Below are 13,628 nucleotides of genomic sequence, written 5' to 3'. Positions count from 1 at the left end.
TGTTTTGTGATTTTTTTTGTTTAAAGACTTGTTTCTGTTTTCAATGTAAGTGTACCAGATAGTGCTGACAGATGCAGACAGTTTTAGACTACTGTGGAGGAGTGCCCCCAAGACCTCCATGCAGTACTACTCAACCATAAACAATCAAACCAAAACATCAGTTGTCTCTATTACAGCCATTCAAAATTGTACTTATATTCAAATAATGGCTTTAGGCTATATGGGGTCTGGCAGAAACCAAGTGGTGTAAAATCTGTTTCTCTTTGGCAACATGCCTTTAACTAGGAAACCTAACAGCACAACCAGGAGCTTCAATAATAATTCCTTGGCTGTGATTTCCTTAACAGTTTTCAGGAGTGAAAACCAACATTTTTTAATCATTGTACATTTCCACAAAAATATGGAGAAAATATACAGTTCACGCCACATTACTTCCAACGCGTACAAAATCTGTTTTTAAGGCAGGTACCAGTGATGTGCTTCAAAGCAGGGCCATTATTGCTCAGACCAGAAACCACTGATGCAATAGTTTCCCCTACCTACAGTTCCTTCCCATTTCTTCACAATACCTATGTGCATTTTACTTTCAAACCCATGCCAAAGAGAACTCCAGAAAGTCAGCAGTTTAGGCCTTTTGAACCCAACTTGGATAAGAAGACTAATTCAGTGTGTCTTCTCATTCCAGTTCAATTTTCAACCTACTGGTGTAATACAAACAGTGTGGGGTAACCCTTGGCTTGTGATCAAATCTGCAATACCCTCACCCTCAACTCAAAAAGATGCCTGAACGTGACCTAATCCGCTTGATTTCCTTTACTATTTTAATTCGTGTCAGCCTCTGCAGTAGACTTTTTTCCTTTAGTCTTATACTTCAGTAACTGCCCCAGGCATGGCATCCACCTGGGCCTCTGCTGGATTGGCCTGGCTACAGACCTCTGAGAGTGAGATCCAGGCCAAGATGTTTAAAAATAGAAGCTTAATTCTAGGCTCTTAAATCCACATTTAGTCATTAGTGGCCTAATTTTAAGTGCTGAACAGCCAGCAGTTCCCAGCAAGGGTAATGCTAGATGCCACACACTCAGCACTTTTGACAAATCAAGCCACTTGTTTAGATGGATATGGCTAATTTTAGGTTCGTACTTTCAGAAATTTTGACCCCAGATTTCATAGCACATGCATATATAAAGGCAGTTTTTTGTGAGCAGTGGGACATGATGCGAAAGAAAATGAAAAAAATCTCATTGTTTTAAAAAGTTATTTTAATTCAATCTGGCCAACAAGCACTATGTGCATCCACAGTAACTGTACGATTACTGCATGGAGTCACTACAGGGCAGAGTTAAGGTTGTTTAGGTCCTTTAACTGCATTTTCACACATTAGTGTGTTTGGATTTTAAATTTAACCTGAAAAGTTAGAAACCCAAGAAAGTGAGAGTTGGTTTTGGGATAGTTACGATATCCCTGTAATGTTTTTTACCTTAATGTACAGATATGTATTTCCAACCTTCCTCCACCTTAATCTAGTTCTTTTCTGGGAATATTATACAATCCTAACTAAATACAATAGTCATTAATTTAGCTTAATTACAATCCAGTTTTAAGATGTAGCCTGTGCACATGATTTCAATGGAGACCAAACAATGCAGAAAGTTTGAAGAATGTGTTATTCCATTATGAAGATCATCTGAGACATTACAAGGTCTGACACCGAACAAAACACTAAATTCCTTAAAGGCTCCATTCCAAATTAAATTTCAACTCAGGTTAGTTAATGGATTTACTTTCAAATTCTCAGAAATATCCTGTATGCAGTGGATGCCATAATTTTGGCATGGACACACTATTCTTCATACTTAAGAAAAAGGTTGAATCTACTTTAACCCAGACTCAACTCAACCTTAACTTTGGAGCTGTAACCAGCACTATCATAACATTTAGAATGCAGGCAGTAAACTTCCAGCAAGTACCAGTTTAACCAAATCAACTTTCGATCCTAAACAGTTGATATAGTTTTAAACAGAAGCACCAGCAGGGGATGACATGCTTTCTAAGCCATAACTATATTCTCACAATCTTGCATAGGTGTTCATCAGTGATCTTGTACTCTGGTTTCATACTTTTTTGGGGGAGGAGTGGGGAGCTAATTTATTTACAACATGAAAGCTCAGTTTAGATTCAGCATCTACTTTATTTTGAAATTCTGCATTAACATTCTAATTCGTTTACCTCAGACCTAAAATAACTGGCCCAAGGTCACACTGAGTGAATATGGATTAGAAAATAGGGATCAGAGCCCTTGAGTACTTTTGGCTGACACTTCCCTGCATTAAGTGCTAGACTTCAGATACCCTGGTCTAAGTTTACAAGAACCAAGGCAATTCCATTTAATGCCAATTTGAAAACATTTCACAAGACAAGCTCTTGTCTTTTAAACAGCAAGTGCCAAGGAGTTTTGGCTAGCCTGGATCACCTTTAGCACAAGATGCAGTAAATTTTAGCAAAGCGTGTAGCCTTTGATTCAGTTCGACAAAGTCAGTCATGCTGAATATACTGTAGTTATCACAGGATAATAAAGGAATTTTGATTTCCCTGCACAAGTTAAACTTACACTGAAAAATAACACTAGTCACGCACGGACAAGAGAAAGATACTAGGCTTAAGTGGCCACGTTTAAATATTTCAAGAGGCTCTGATGAAGAAATTCTCCGACTGAATCCTTCAGTTTAGTTCTACTAGAAGGCCACTGTACATCAGATAAGACAAAAAATAAGAGGTAACCAAAATTAATACGATAAAATAAAGCCACTTTCAGATACTTGAAACTGAAGAGTCAATGGAAGTCAGCACCTCCTTGCCTTCACCAAAATAAGGCTCCAGGCAAACAATTTTCTGCTCTGTGCTCAAAACAGTAACACTGTCACTATCAGCTAATGAGCAGAAGTGTTTTGCCATGAGGTGCAAAAAGATCAAGCCATAGGGCTGGTCCGCACTAGGGGGCGGAAATCGATCTTAGATACGCAACTTCAGCTACGTGAATAACGTAGCTGAAGTCGAATATCTAAGATCGGATTACTCACCCGTCCAGACGGCGCGGGATCGATGTTCGTGGCTCTCCGTGTCGATTCCGGAACTCCGTTGGGGTTGATGGAGTTCCGGAATCGATATAAGCGCGCTCGGGGATTGATATATCGCGTCTAGATTAGACGCGATATATCGATCCCCAAGCAATCAATTTTAACCCGCTGATACGGTGGGTAGTCTGGACGTACCCTAAGGAAAAAACCCACTAACCATAGTAATGACAGCTGACTGACAGAACAATTTGAAGGGATTTTTGCCAAATATTTACATTTGGCTTCCTCACATTTCAAAGTCCCAAAGTTGGACACCTATCTGAGGGCTTGTCTACACTACTGCTTAACTCTGTTATAATTATTCCAGCATGCCTTAAGGTGGTGATATTGATGTCATCATGGATCACAAAGCAGCACATTTTGGGGGAGGAGGAATTGAGTCAGTTTCATTCAACCACATAGTTTCCCTTATGCTTACCTCACACAAAATACAGTAAGAATGTTGAAAAATAGGGAATTGCACTGCAGTACTGAATGAAAACAGGATTACCACCCACTCCCTGGCAGACACCGTGCTCCAGTGCAGTTCAATAGCAGTACTGATCCCACCAATCCAATACTTGCTAGAATGACTCAGCAGTGTAGGAAGGCTACCTGGAGCAGTAGCTTGAGGCAGCTTCCAGAATGTAGGGGCACAGGTCCATAAAATGTAAAACCCCTTCAGTCAAGTTCCTGTTAGGTCTTGCCTTTTTTTCTTCTTTAAGAAAATGAACTTTAAAAAGGAGATTCATGTAGATAACAGGGCAGGACAAATGGCTACCGTTGGGTTTTAGTTTTATAAAAAGACTAGAGACTATTCCCCTTGGTATTTCCCTTTATGTTTTGTCAATTCATTTTTAGTTCTGCTACGTCTAAGGCATCTTTATCTTTCTTATATCTATGAATACTACACAAATACATTTGGCTCCAGAGGAAAAAAGGGATGTGCTTTCCTCATACCGTTAGTTTCCGCAAATTTCTGAACATCAGCCAAAGTCTTTAGCTCTTTCCTTGGGCAAGCTGCTACACACAGGGCAATGGATTTGATCTTCCGATGTACCAGATCTACGTTGCATGGATCCAAAAAGAACACATACCTACAATAGGAAAAAAACAAACAAGTGGTTGAATTATTTATATTGTAAAGACAGACTTAAATTTGTTTCTAGCAGAAAAATTCTACCAAGACATCAACATATAATGCCAACCATAACAAAAATTTCAGGATTCCTTATTTTAGGACAATACCAATGTGGCATAAGCACATACAGAAAGAAACTAATAGAAGTTGAATGTATGCACTGCTGGATCCTTGAATGTACAGACTGATATTGTACAATGGGCATATTCTAAAACATTTGATCAGACTTCAGTACATTCAAGTGGCATTGTTTGTACAGCCTCAGCACTTCCATTATATACGAGCTTCCACAGTTATAAACAGGCTGTGAACATTAACTCCTGTTTGAGACATAACTTGAAGATCTCCAGTCTTTTCCCCTGAAATACAAAGTGGGGGGAAAAAAACAAAACAAAACAAAAACAGAAAAGTTGTATGTATACCACAAAAAGAAATGAAAAGAAAAGAAAGCTCAGGATGCTTTAATAAACGTATGTAACTCAAATAACTCAAGTTTTTTGTTTTAAATTGATTTTTCACACCACTAGTCCATAATATTGAATAGATCATTTTGGTATTTATTTAGAAGCATAAAAATTGTTGAGCTATTTCAGGTAACTATCTACTGTGAAAGTGCAGTATTTTAAAATATCTCCTTTCCATGAACTCCATCATGATTTAAAAAACACCAAAAGTTGTGAAATGTGCATTGTTTATCAACTCCCTAGCAAACATCTCCTTCCTATATATCTCTTATCTCAGAACCTAACTCAGGAGCTCAAAACGTTAAGAACATGTACTATTTCTATTAAACACATTGATGAAAAACCTCTTCTGATCTCAGAAAGCCTATTTCATCTCAGACTACACTTGGAGACAGTTACAAATGATTTTGCAACAGGTACATGATGAAGTACACTAACAAAAATATTTTTCAGTTGATCCAACTGTTGAAATGCTTTTCAGCCCAGTGTACTAGCAAAAATACCATTACAGACCATTTAAAGAGTTTTACTGGGTTTGATTCCTTGGGGTTTTTTTTTTTGTTTTTTTTTTGGTTTGTTTCTGTTAAGGACAAAAAGCACTTTCTTGCTAACTGTGAAGAGGAACTGAAAATGGTTAGATCCTCAGTAAGTTTTACACCCCACTCCTTAAGGTAATACCTCTGAAACTACATTACTAATAAAAGACTTCTATGGGAAATGCAAAGATGTCCAAGTGTATGTTTATTGTTAAATGATCAGAACAGGCTACGTCTAATTCACAGTGTCAGATAGTGGGAACAGAAAACATCACTTGTGTCATATAATCTGACCCTTTGTACGTAGGATCTCTACTGTTCCTGGCTTTTCTCACATTACTTTGACTATACGCAGTGATGGTGCCTCACTCTGGGTAGTCGTTTCTATTTTCAATGTACAAACGTTATTACTATTTAGCCTCAATTTCTCAGTTTTTAGTCTCAAGCCCTACCTTCTGAAATGGAATCAATCCCTGTCATCATTTATATTAACTTGAATGTATTTATAAACTACTCATGCTCTCCCCTGAATGTTCTTTTTCCCAGTGAAACTGTAGTGCTTTCAGTCTCCCTAGGTATTATCCTCCACTCCTTGGATCATTTTTTCATTTCTGTTTCCCCTATATACTATATCCATCCAACACTGTACAAACATTAGGGGCTGTGACACAACTGGAAACTGAACTTCACATTCTATCTGGCAGCTGTTTTCAAAGGTAACTACACGTAGTAATACACGTGTATTAAGCCTCTGATTCCCCATTTCTCTCAACAAAAGCACAATCGTCACTATTTAAAACACTTTTGAGTAGCTAAAATTTTAATACTAATATTAAAAAATACTAGAAAAATAAAATATACAAGACAGGTGGTAATCCTAGTCTTACCCCCAGAGAGGAATAGCTTTCACTCAGATACTATACCATGAACAACAACACAATAGCAGCACAAATGAATCGGGAATCCTTTGGCAAGAGCAAGTTAGGAGAGACAGTCCACTCTCTTTGTTTATTTGAGTTCTTGCTATTAGTAGAGAGGTACAGTTTCAGTGAAAAGGAAAAATTACACAGATTATTTTATGAGGAAAATCCTGTAATTTTGAGCTTGGTCCTGTAATTTACAGGTATAGCATAGCTCTATGGTGTCATCTACGTTCCTCACAGGAGCATTCTGTTAACATATCATTAAACAGATACATATAACCTAAACACTAAAGTACTCCTTGGTTTAGAGTACGTTTGACAGGCGAAGTTTTCAATACAGCTTCAGAATGAAACTGGAAACTATGGTGATGTCTGCAACCTTAAATCATACTTTTTGAGAGTTACAGAGTGCTTCTCGTGAGGTGATGAACACCCTTCAGTTCCTACTGACTTCAGTGAGTCATTCTCAGCACTTCACAGGATCAGGCCTTTAAGTTAGAAATGTTGACTCAGGAATTAGAAAAGCAACGTAAGTTCACTATGCTATCCAACACTGTCACTTCTTGGGTTCCTGAAATTGGGGGGCTCTTCAACCTACCTGAAGCAAAATACTTCTTCAGTCTTCCTCCAAGAGGGACTCCAGTTCATGAATTGACATGATTCGTGTCCAGAAGAGCAATTTATTCAAGGGTTGCCTCTCTGACTGGTCTTTCGTAAAACTTTTCTGGTCCTAGCAGAGTAAAACGAGTGGCGATTCTCTTACTACTGGAAGTTGCAATTGTGACAAAATATTGGAAGTCACTTTGTGCTCCTGGACGAGACTGGTTAGGGATGATTTTATTCAGTTGTTTGAGTGCTTTTTTGGGTGATGCAATCAAATAGTTAAACATCAAGAGGGAACGAATATATTGTTTCTGGAGGCATATCCCAGAACTCTGATACATATTGTTGGCAGGCTAGGCTGTTGCAGAATAGGGATCCAGACCAGAAAACAGAATTTCACAGGCTCTTGTACAGGAAAGCCAGAGTTAATTTAATGGATCTGAGCTGCTTAGAATTCCTGTCTGTACTCATGAAGAATCTCTTGGATGAAACATGGAGTAGGCTGAGTGAGAGGGTTCTACGTGCTGATATTATGGATATTACCGTTGCCCTTACTGTAATGGGGAAAGAGTTGAAGCCCCTTTTAAAAGAACTCTTTATCTTCTAGTCTAAAAAATCCTCTGGAGACCCTACTCTGTTTCCTGTGATCACAGTTTTCCGGTAGCCAGGAGCAATCTTGGCTGAGATGAAGAAAGGTGTCAGTTCTGAGAACCTGAGTCTGAGAACTTGACCAATCAACTTAACCCTTTAAACATGTCACAGCTTTGACTGGCTCCTGATAGAGTTCTTCCTCTTTACACTGAGCCATCGAAAGAGATCCTCCTATTAAGAACACTGCTCTGCTCTTGTAATGCTTCATACCATGGAGGCCTTGAGCTAGAGGGAGTTGGGAGGAAAGGTCTGCTATTTTTAATGGCTAAGTAGAATCAGGTCAGTGGGCTCATTAACATTGCCCTGTAAAAGATTACCTCAATCCAACTGACTATTCCCAATGCAGATCAGGAGAGTTCACTCACCTCTTCTAATTATTTCAATGACCATTTATGACAGCTAGTTGACTGAGCACAAAGCTGGTTTGAGCTTTGTTGTTTTCATGGCTTTTCCCTTTCTGAGGTGAGGTTTGGCTACAGAGTGGGAAAGGCTCAGTGAAAGATGTCAGAGGAAATCTAAAGCACCCAGAGACCTCTGGCACCAATGAAGAACCATGGTAAGTCACTACAGAACCCATTTCAGTTCTGCCTAAAGAACTGTGAAATTATAGTTCCAAACATGAAGGATACAAGTAATCCAAAGTACAGTAGTTAAGTCAGCCACACAAACAAAGGTCACGATTTATCTTACTTGGGCTAGTTCAACTCACTTCAAGATTACACTGCAGGAATAGGAAAATAATTAATTGTACCATAATAAACCTATACATACTAGATGTGTACATTTTTCGTTGGTACCACTGTACCTATGCTTTAAGACAGCCAATGTACAGGATTAATGAAATTACAAGATCTTAGTAAAGTGTTTTCATAATCCAAAACATTTTTTGAGAATCAACAGAAAAAAATAACTTCTGAAATATGAAAAGAGGGAGGAGAATTACTTAGAGGCAAAAATACTTGATTAAACTGATGTAATGGTGGACATGCCCAGTTTTTGGCCAACCCCAGTAATTATCTGGACTTTTAAACTCTTCATCAGTAGTGCCCATGCCTATATCTTTAATTTTTCTCAAATTTCATTCAAAGATAAATTGCAATATCAAAGCTACAGGTTTAAATGTTCAGAAATCAGAATATGAAAGTTCAAGTTAACAGCGAAGTTAACTGCCAAAGCACATATCCTGTGGTATATCCTGTGGCATACATTTAACAAGCTTAAATGTATACATTTAAACCAACACAGAAAATGTTTCAAGTGTAGCTTTTTCCATCTTTGACTATTATTGCTTTTAAGTTTACATCATGGTAACATTGATTTTTGCAGGGGAGGAGGGGAATTTTAGTGCCTACTTAAAAAAAAAAGGGGGGGGGGAGTGGTAAAGAAAAGAAAAAATTCCGAGCTACTACAGGAGCTAAACTATATGGTTTTAAATTAAGATGAAGTCACACAAGGAAAGAAATGGAGAAAGAATCAACAGTCCCCTCACATGACCAACAGGCTTACTGGACAAATGCCCGATTACCCCATCCATGCCTGTTCAGTCACAGTGAAAAAAAGTTAGCAAAAGTTAAATATAAAAGTGAGAAGAGGCAAAGATATTGTTTTGTTTTCCACGTATCCTGTGTTTTTCTATTTTAAAACCACAAACAGTTAACCTTTAACTGTGCAACAAGCTAGCACAATATACAAGTCTATCTTGGCTTGGAGCATCTTGTATGTTCCTACATTTGTAGATTTCATTGATTTTCTGTCATCCCTCAAGACACCTCTAGACGTTTAAATGAGCACTGTACAGAACCACTGTTCACTGCAATCGACAAGCATCTAATTGCAATAATGGAGAGATAAATTAAAATGTTCACCCAATTCATACAAGTTCTGGGTGGGTCATTTAGAATTTAGTTCACATATTTTCTCTCCATGTATGCTGCAAATTTTCCATTTGCTACCTGCATGCACTGAGTAAAGAGCCCATTAATTAAAGTCTTTGCTTCTGGGGGATCAAGAGAATTTGCTAGCATTTGAAAAAGTCACTGGCTGACAATTCTCTGAAGCAGGGTATTTCTTCTTGTAGTTTTTGTGAAGGATAAATACTATAACAGGGGTGGGCAAACTTTTTGGCCCGAGGACCACATCGGGGTTGCGCAACTGTATGGAGGGCTTGGTAGGGAAGGCTGTGCCTCCCGAAACAGCCTGTTCCCCGCCCCCTCTGTCCCCTCCCACTTCCCACCTCCTGACCTCCCACCTCAGAACCCCCGACCCATCCAACCCCTCCTGCTCCTTGTCCCCTGACCGCCCCCCATCCAACCCCCCTGCTCCCTGTCCTGACTGCCCAAACCCCTATCCACACCCCCAGCCCCCTGACAGCCTCCTGGGACTCCCACTCCCTATCCAATCACCCTCTGCTCCTCATCCCCTGACCACCCCCTCCCGGGACCCTCCTGCCCCTAACGCTCTCCCCCCCCCCTCCAGGATTCCACCCCCTTATCCAACCCACCCACTCCCTGTCCCCTGACTGCTCTCCTGACCCCTATCCACATCCCACCCCCCCGACAAGCCACCTGGGACTCCCACTCCCAACCCTCCCTGTTCCCCATTCCCTCATCGCACCCCCAGAACCTCCGCCCCATCCAACCGCCCCCTCCTCCCTGACTGCCCCCTACAACCACCCACTCCCTTACCCAACCCGCCCGCTCTCTGCCACCTTACCAGCAGCAGGAGCTTGCAGCGGTGACACCCGACCAGAGCCAGCTGCACTCCCCACACTGCCCGTGGGAGTGGCAGGCCAGAGCATGGGGGCGGCGTGGCTGCAGGGGAGAGGGAACAGCAAGGGAGGGGCCGGGGACAAGACTCTCCGGCCGGGAGCTCAGGGGCCAGGCAGGACAGTTCCACAGGCTGTAGTTTGCCCACATCTGTACTATAGTATCTTCATTCTGCCCAAGCAGCAAGATCGTGCAGGTCAAAGACCAGTTAGGACTGGCATCTGAACAACTTGTACCTTGTCAATGTGTTCATAATTTTGTTTGCCAATTCCTCTAGCACATCAAGATAATTTTAATCCCATAATCCTGACAAAGCTCTAAAAGAAGAGCAACCTCTTCAGGAGTAGGCAGGCTGGTCTGGAACTGGCTGTAAGGTCTTCACTACACTCCATGGGGTATGTCTCCCAGCGTACAGCATATTGAAACTATGCTGTGTTCTTTTTGTAATAAAGAAAAGATAGTCAATTTTTGGTGCAAAGATGTGGCTGTGAAAAAGCTACAAAACTGAGGATACTCTTTCAGAATCTGATGTGTATTCAGCGAATCACTCAGAGGACCCCCACCCCCACATTTTAGCTCAAGCTTCCCCAAATAGTGTCAATTTCACTTCCTCATTACATTCCCTACATGTTGCTATGATTCAGCAGGAAGAGATCATGCTAGTTTACAAATAATGTAACACGTCTGCTTCTGATTGGAGGCTAAAGATAAAATTACTCTACAAGAGGTGGCAAATGGAAATATCTTCAGGGATCCCCTGGAAGTTTAGAGCAAGAAACTCTTTCTTTAAGACTTAGTTCATGATAGAGAGGCTAAGAAAAAAAAGCTTATTTTCTCCAGACTGTAAAAAGCATTACTATAAAATGTAGATGACCGTAGGAGGTAATCCCATGTATTGTACCTCTGACACTACAAGAACTCAGTCTGACAGAAACAGATGCTGATCCGATGGAACCCTTTTTGAAACAATTTCAAGCCAGTGAAAAACAAGGGGAAAAAAAATCACTTGCTAATATATAGGAATTGCCATACTAGATCAGACTACAGCTCTATGTAGTCTAGTGTGCTGGATAGCGCCACATGCTTCAGACAACTGTGCAAGAATAATCTGGCCATAAGGAAAGTTTCTTCTCCCCAGGCAGGTAGTAGTGGTCTTGTGCTCTAAAAGAAATTTTGATTTATGCCATCTAATTTTTCTTAACTATGACATAATCAGATGTTCTTGTTAGCCGTACAAGAGTAATCCTTTTTCTGAATTCTGCTGAACTCTTGACCTCAGTGATATCTTGTGGCAATGAGTTCCATACATCGTGAGAGACTGTGTAGGTAAAAAAAAGGTATTTCCTTCTATCATTTTTAATTTGCTGCCTTTCAGTGTCATTAGATGTCTCTCTGTATTATGTGAAAGGATAATACAATAAAGTACTCTTCCATGTGACAGCTGATAGAAATTAGATTTGAGGACACAACGTTCTCGAATATAAAAAATCCGATGATTAATTGATTAGTGAGAAAGTGGTCCAATGCAGTCACACACCTTGCTCATCTACTTTTTGAAATAGGACAAGCTGCTTGTGAAATGAGTAGCAGATTGCCAACTCAAACATCAGGTGATTTTATAGGATAATTACCAGCGTTACAAAAAGAAACTGGAGGCTAATTAGAAAATTTATGAACTATGAATTATCACCTGGCCTGGATTGTAAGCCCACTCTTTAGATCTTTCAGTCCAAGATGCTGCTCATTCCTTTGAACGTTTAAAAGTAACATCAGAAAGGATCAAATCAGTTTTAAAGAGTTTACAACAATATTAAATTCAATACTACGTACTGCTCAATTCTCTAAATAAAACATGCAATTTTTACCCCACAGAACAATCTGAAAGATTTATTCCATTAAATAAAAGGCAAGTATTTATGTTTTGGTTTCCAAGGGACAAATGCCACTTGATGCCCAAGCATCAAAATTAGGCCTACAACTTTTACAGATTTAAATCAATAAATTGTTTAACTGTCACTGGATTTTATGTAACCAACTCAGATTACTTCCGAAAAAGTGATAGTCGTCTTAACTTTTCACATTAAATTACTCTTCCAAATGAAGATGCCAAGAAAACTCCAATACTATCTCCAAATAATCAAACCTTCAGTCAAGCGTCCTTACAAAACGATCTGCATGCACTGAGGGGTTTGTTAGTCTAAAGACATGTGAATCAAGACTATTCCAGAAGTTAATAAGGTCTTTTAGTTTTTCATTATCCTTTGTTGCAGTCCTATTTCAAACTTCATTAGTTATAGTCTCAATACAGTGCAGTAGTGATGATATACAAGCTAAAGGGATATTTTGCTTTCTAAAGTCCTCTGTGAATTATTCAGAGGGGTTTCTTGGCTTTCCTCATTCAACCCTGGAACACTTGAAAATGTTGGTCAGTATGAAAAGCCCATTGTACCAAACAGCTGAACACAACAAACAAACTATATAATAAGATGCCAAGAAAGCAGCAATACTCCAAATTACTTTGTTTGTATACATATTACAAATTCCACAATGCACATTCACAAATGCAGGCTACTGGTTGTTAGAGAAGGTTTTAAGCAAGAGAAATGCAGGCAAGGACTAGATAGGAAAAATTAAACACATTAACTAAAAGAGTCAGAATATTTATTGTAATCTACTTCCAACTGAGAACAGACTCTGGTTCAATCATATACTAGTCTGAAAAAGGCATATACTCACTTCTTTTGTGTGAGATCTAAACCACTATTGACTATTCCATCCACCTTTACATTCTTCTGTCCACAGATATTTCCATAACTGTCATATCCTGAAATCAATCTCGCAGCTGCTCCAGTAGCTATTGAAAAGCCACAAATAAAACCCTGGGGAAAAAATAGATAAAAGGTTTCAATAGCAACTGTGTCAGAAACACAGTTTAACAATGCTCTCCTTGGAGCTAGTCGTGAGGAAAGAGTTAGTTGTCATTCATTTTTTCAGAGCAGAGGAGTCCAATTTTTTGCATCCTTCTTTGAAATTCCTTCCATTTAAAAGGGAAAAGTCTAAGTCAATCGAAAAAGAACCACTGTGGGGAACAACAGACAGTTGTAAATTTAAATGCAAACATTAATTTAAAATATGATTCAGATGTGATAAAAATTATTTATTAGCTGAACAGGCTCAATGTGCTAGGTGCTTTTACAAGACAGGCATAAAACAAAGTTCCTGAGGGGAACTGCTCACAATCTAGGCAGATAGCACACACTTGTAAAGGGGAGGGGGGCAGGGAAGGAGAGCAACACATGCAGCATGACTAGTGAAGTTTGGGATACATCTCGTTAATTTCCAGATAGTTTGGGTATTTTTGCTTGTAAGATTTTTTAAACATCTTGTTAACACCTCTGAGGGAAAGAAGGACTATTTGGAGTTTTAAGCAGA

The 13,628-nt window shown here is 39.5% G+C and overlaps 2 protein-coding genes across 3 annotated transcripts in view; one reads left to right on the top strand and one right to left on the bottom strand.

Annotated features, from left to right (window-relative positions):
* Window positions 1–13,628, top strand: part of LOC127048474 (uncharacterized) — a 490,241-nt gene that overhangs the window by 328,892 nt on the left and 147,721 nt on the right. The gene's annotated exons all lie outside the window — the stretch shown is intronic.
* Window positions 1–13,628, bottom strand: part of SLC44A1 (solute carrier family 44 member 1) — a 107,596-nt gene that overhangs the window by 47,963 nt on the left and 46,005 nt on the right. For both annotated transcript variants that reach the window (XM_050948241.1, XM_050948242.1), the window contains exons 3-4: window positions 12,933–13,075; window positions 4,074–4,210 (exon numbers count right to left, since the gene is read on the bottom strand). In XM_050948241.1, coding sequence (XP_050804198.1) covers window positions 4,074–4,210; window positions 12,933–13,075 — 280 coding nt within the window. The remainder of the gene's footprint in view (window positions 1–4,073; window positions 4,211–12,932; window positions 13,076–13,628) is intronic.

The sequence above is a fragment of the Gopherus flavomarginatus genome, chromosome 3 (genome assembly GCF_025201925.1).
Source record: "Gopherus flavomarginatus isolate rGopFla2 chromosome 3, rGopFla2.mat.asm, whole genome shotgun sequence".
NCBI lineage: Eukaryota > Metazoa > Chordata > Testudines > Testudinidae > Gopherus > Gopherus flavomarginatus.
Note: the sequence above shows the minus strand (reverse complement) of the source record. Positions and strands in the feature narration are given on the sequence as shown.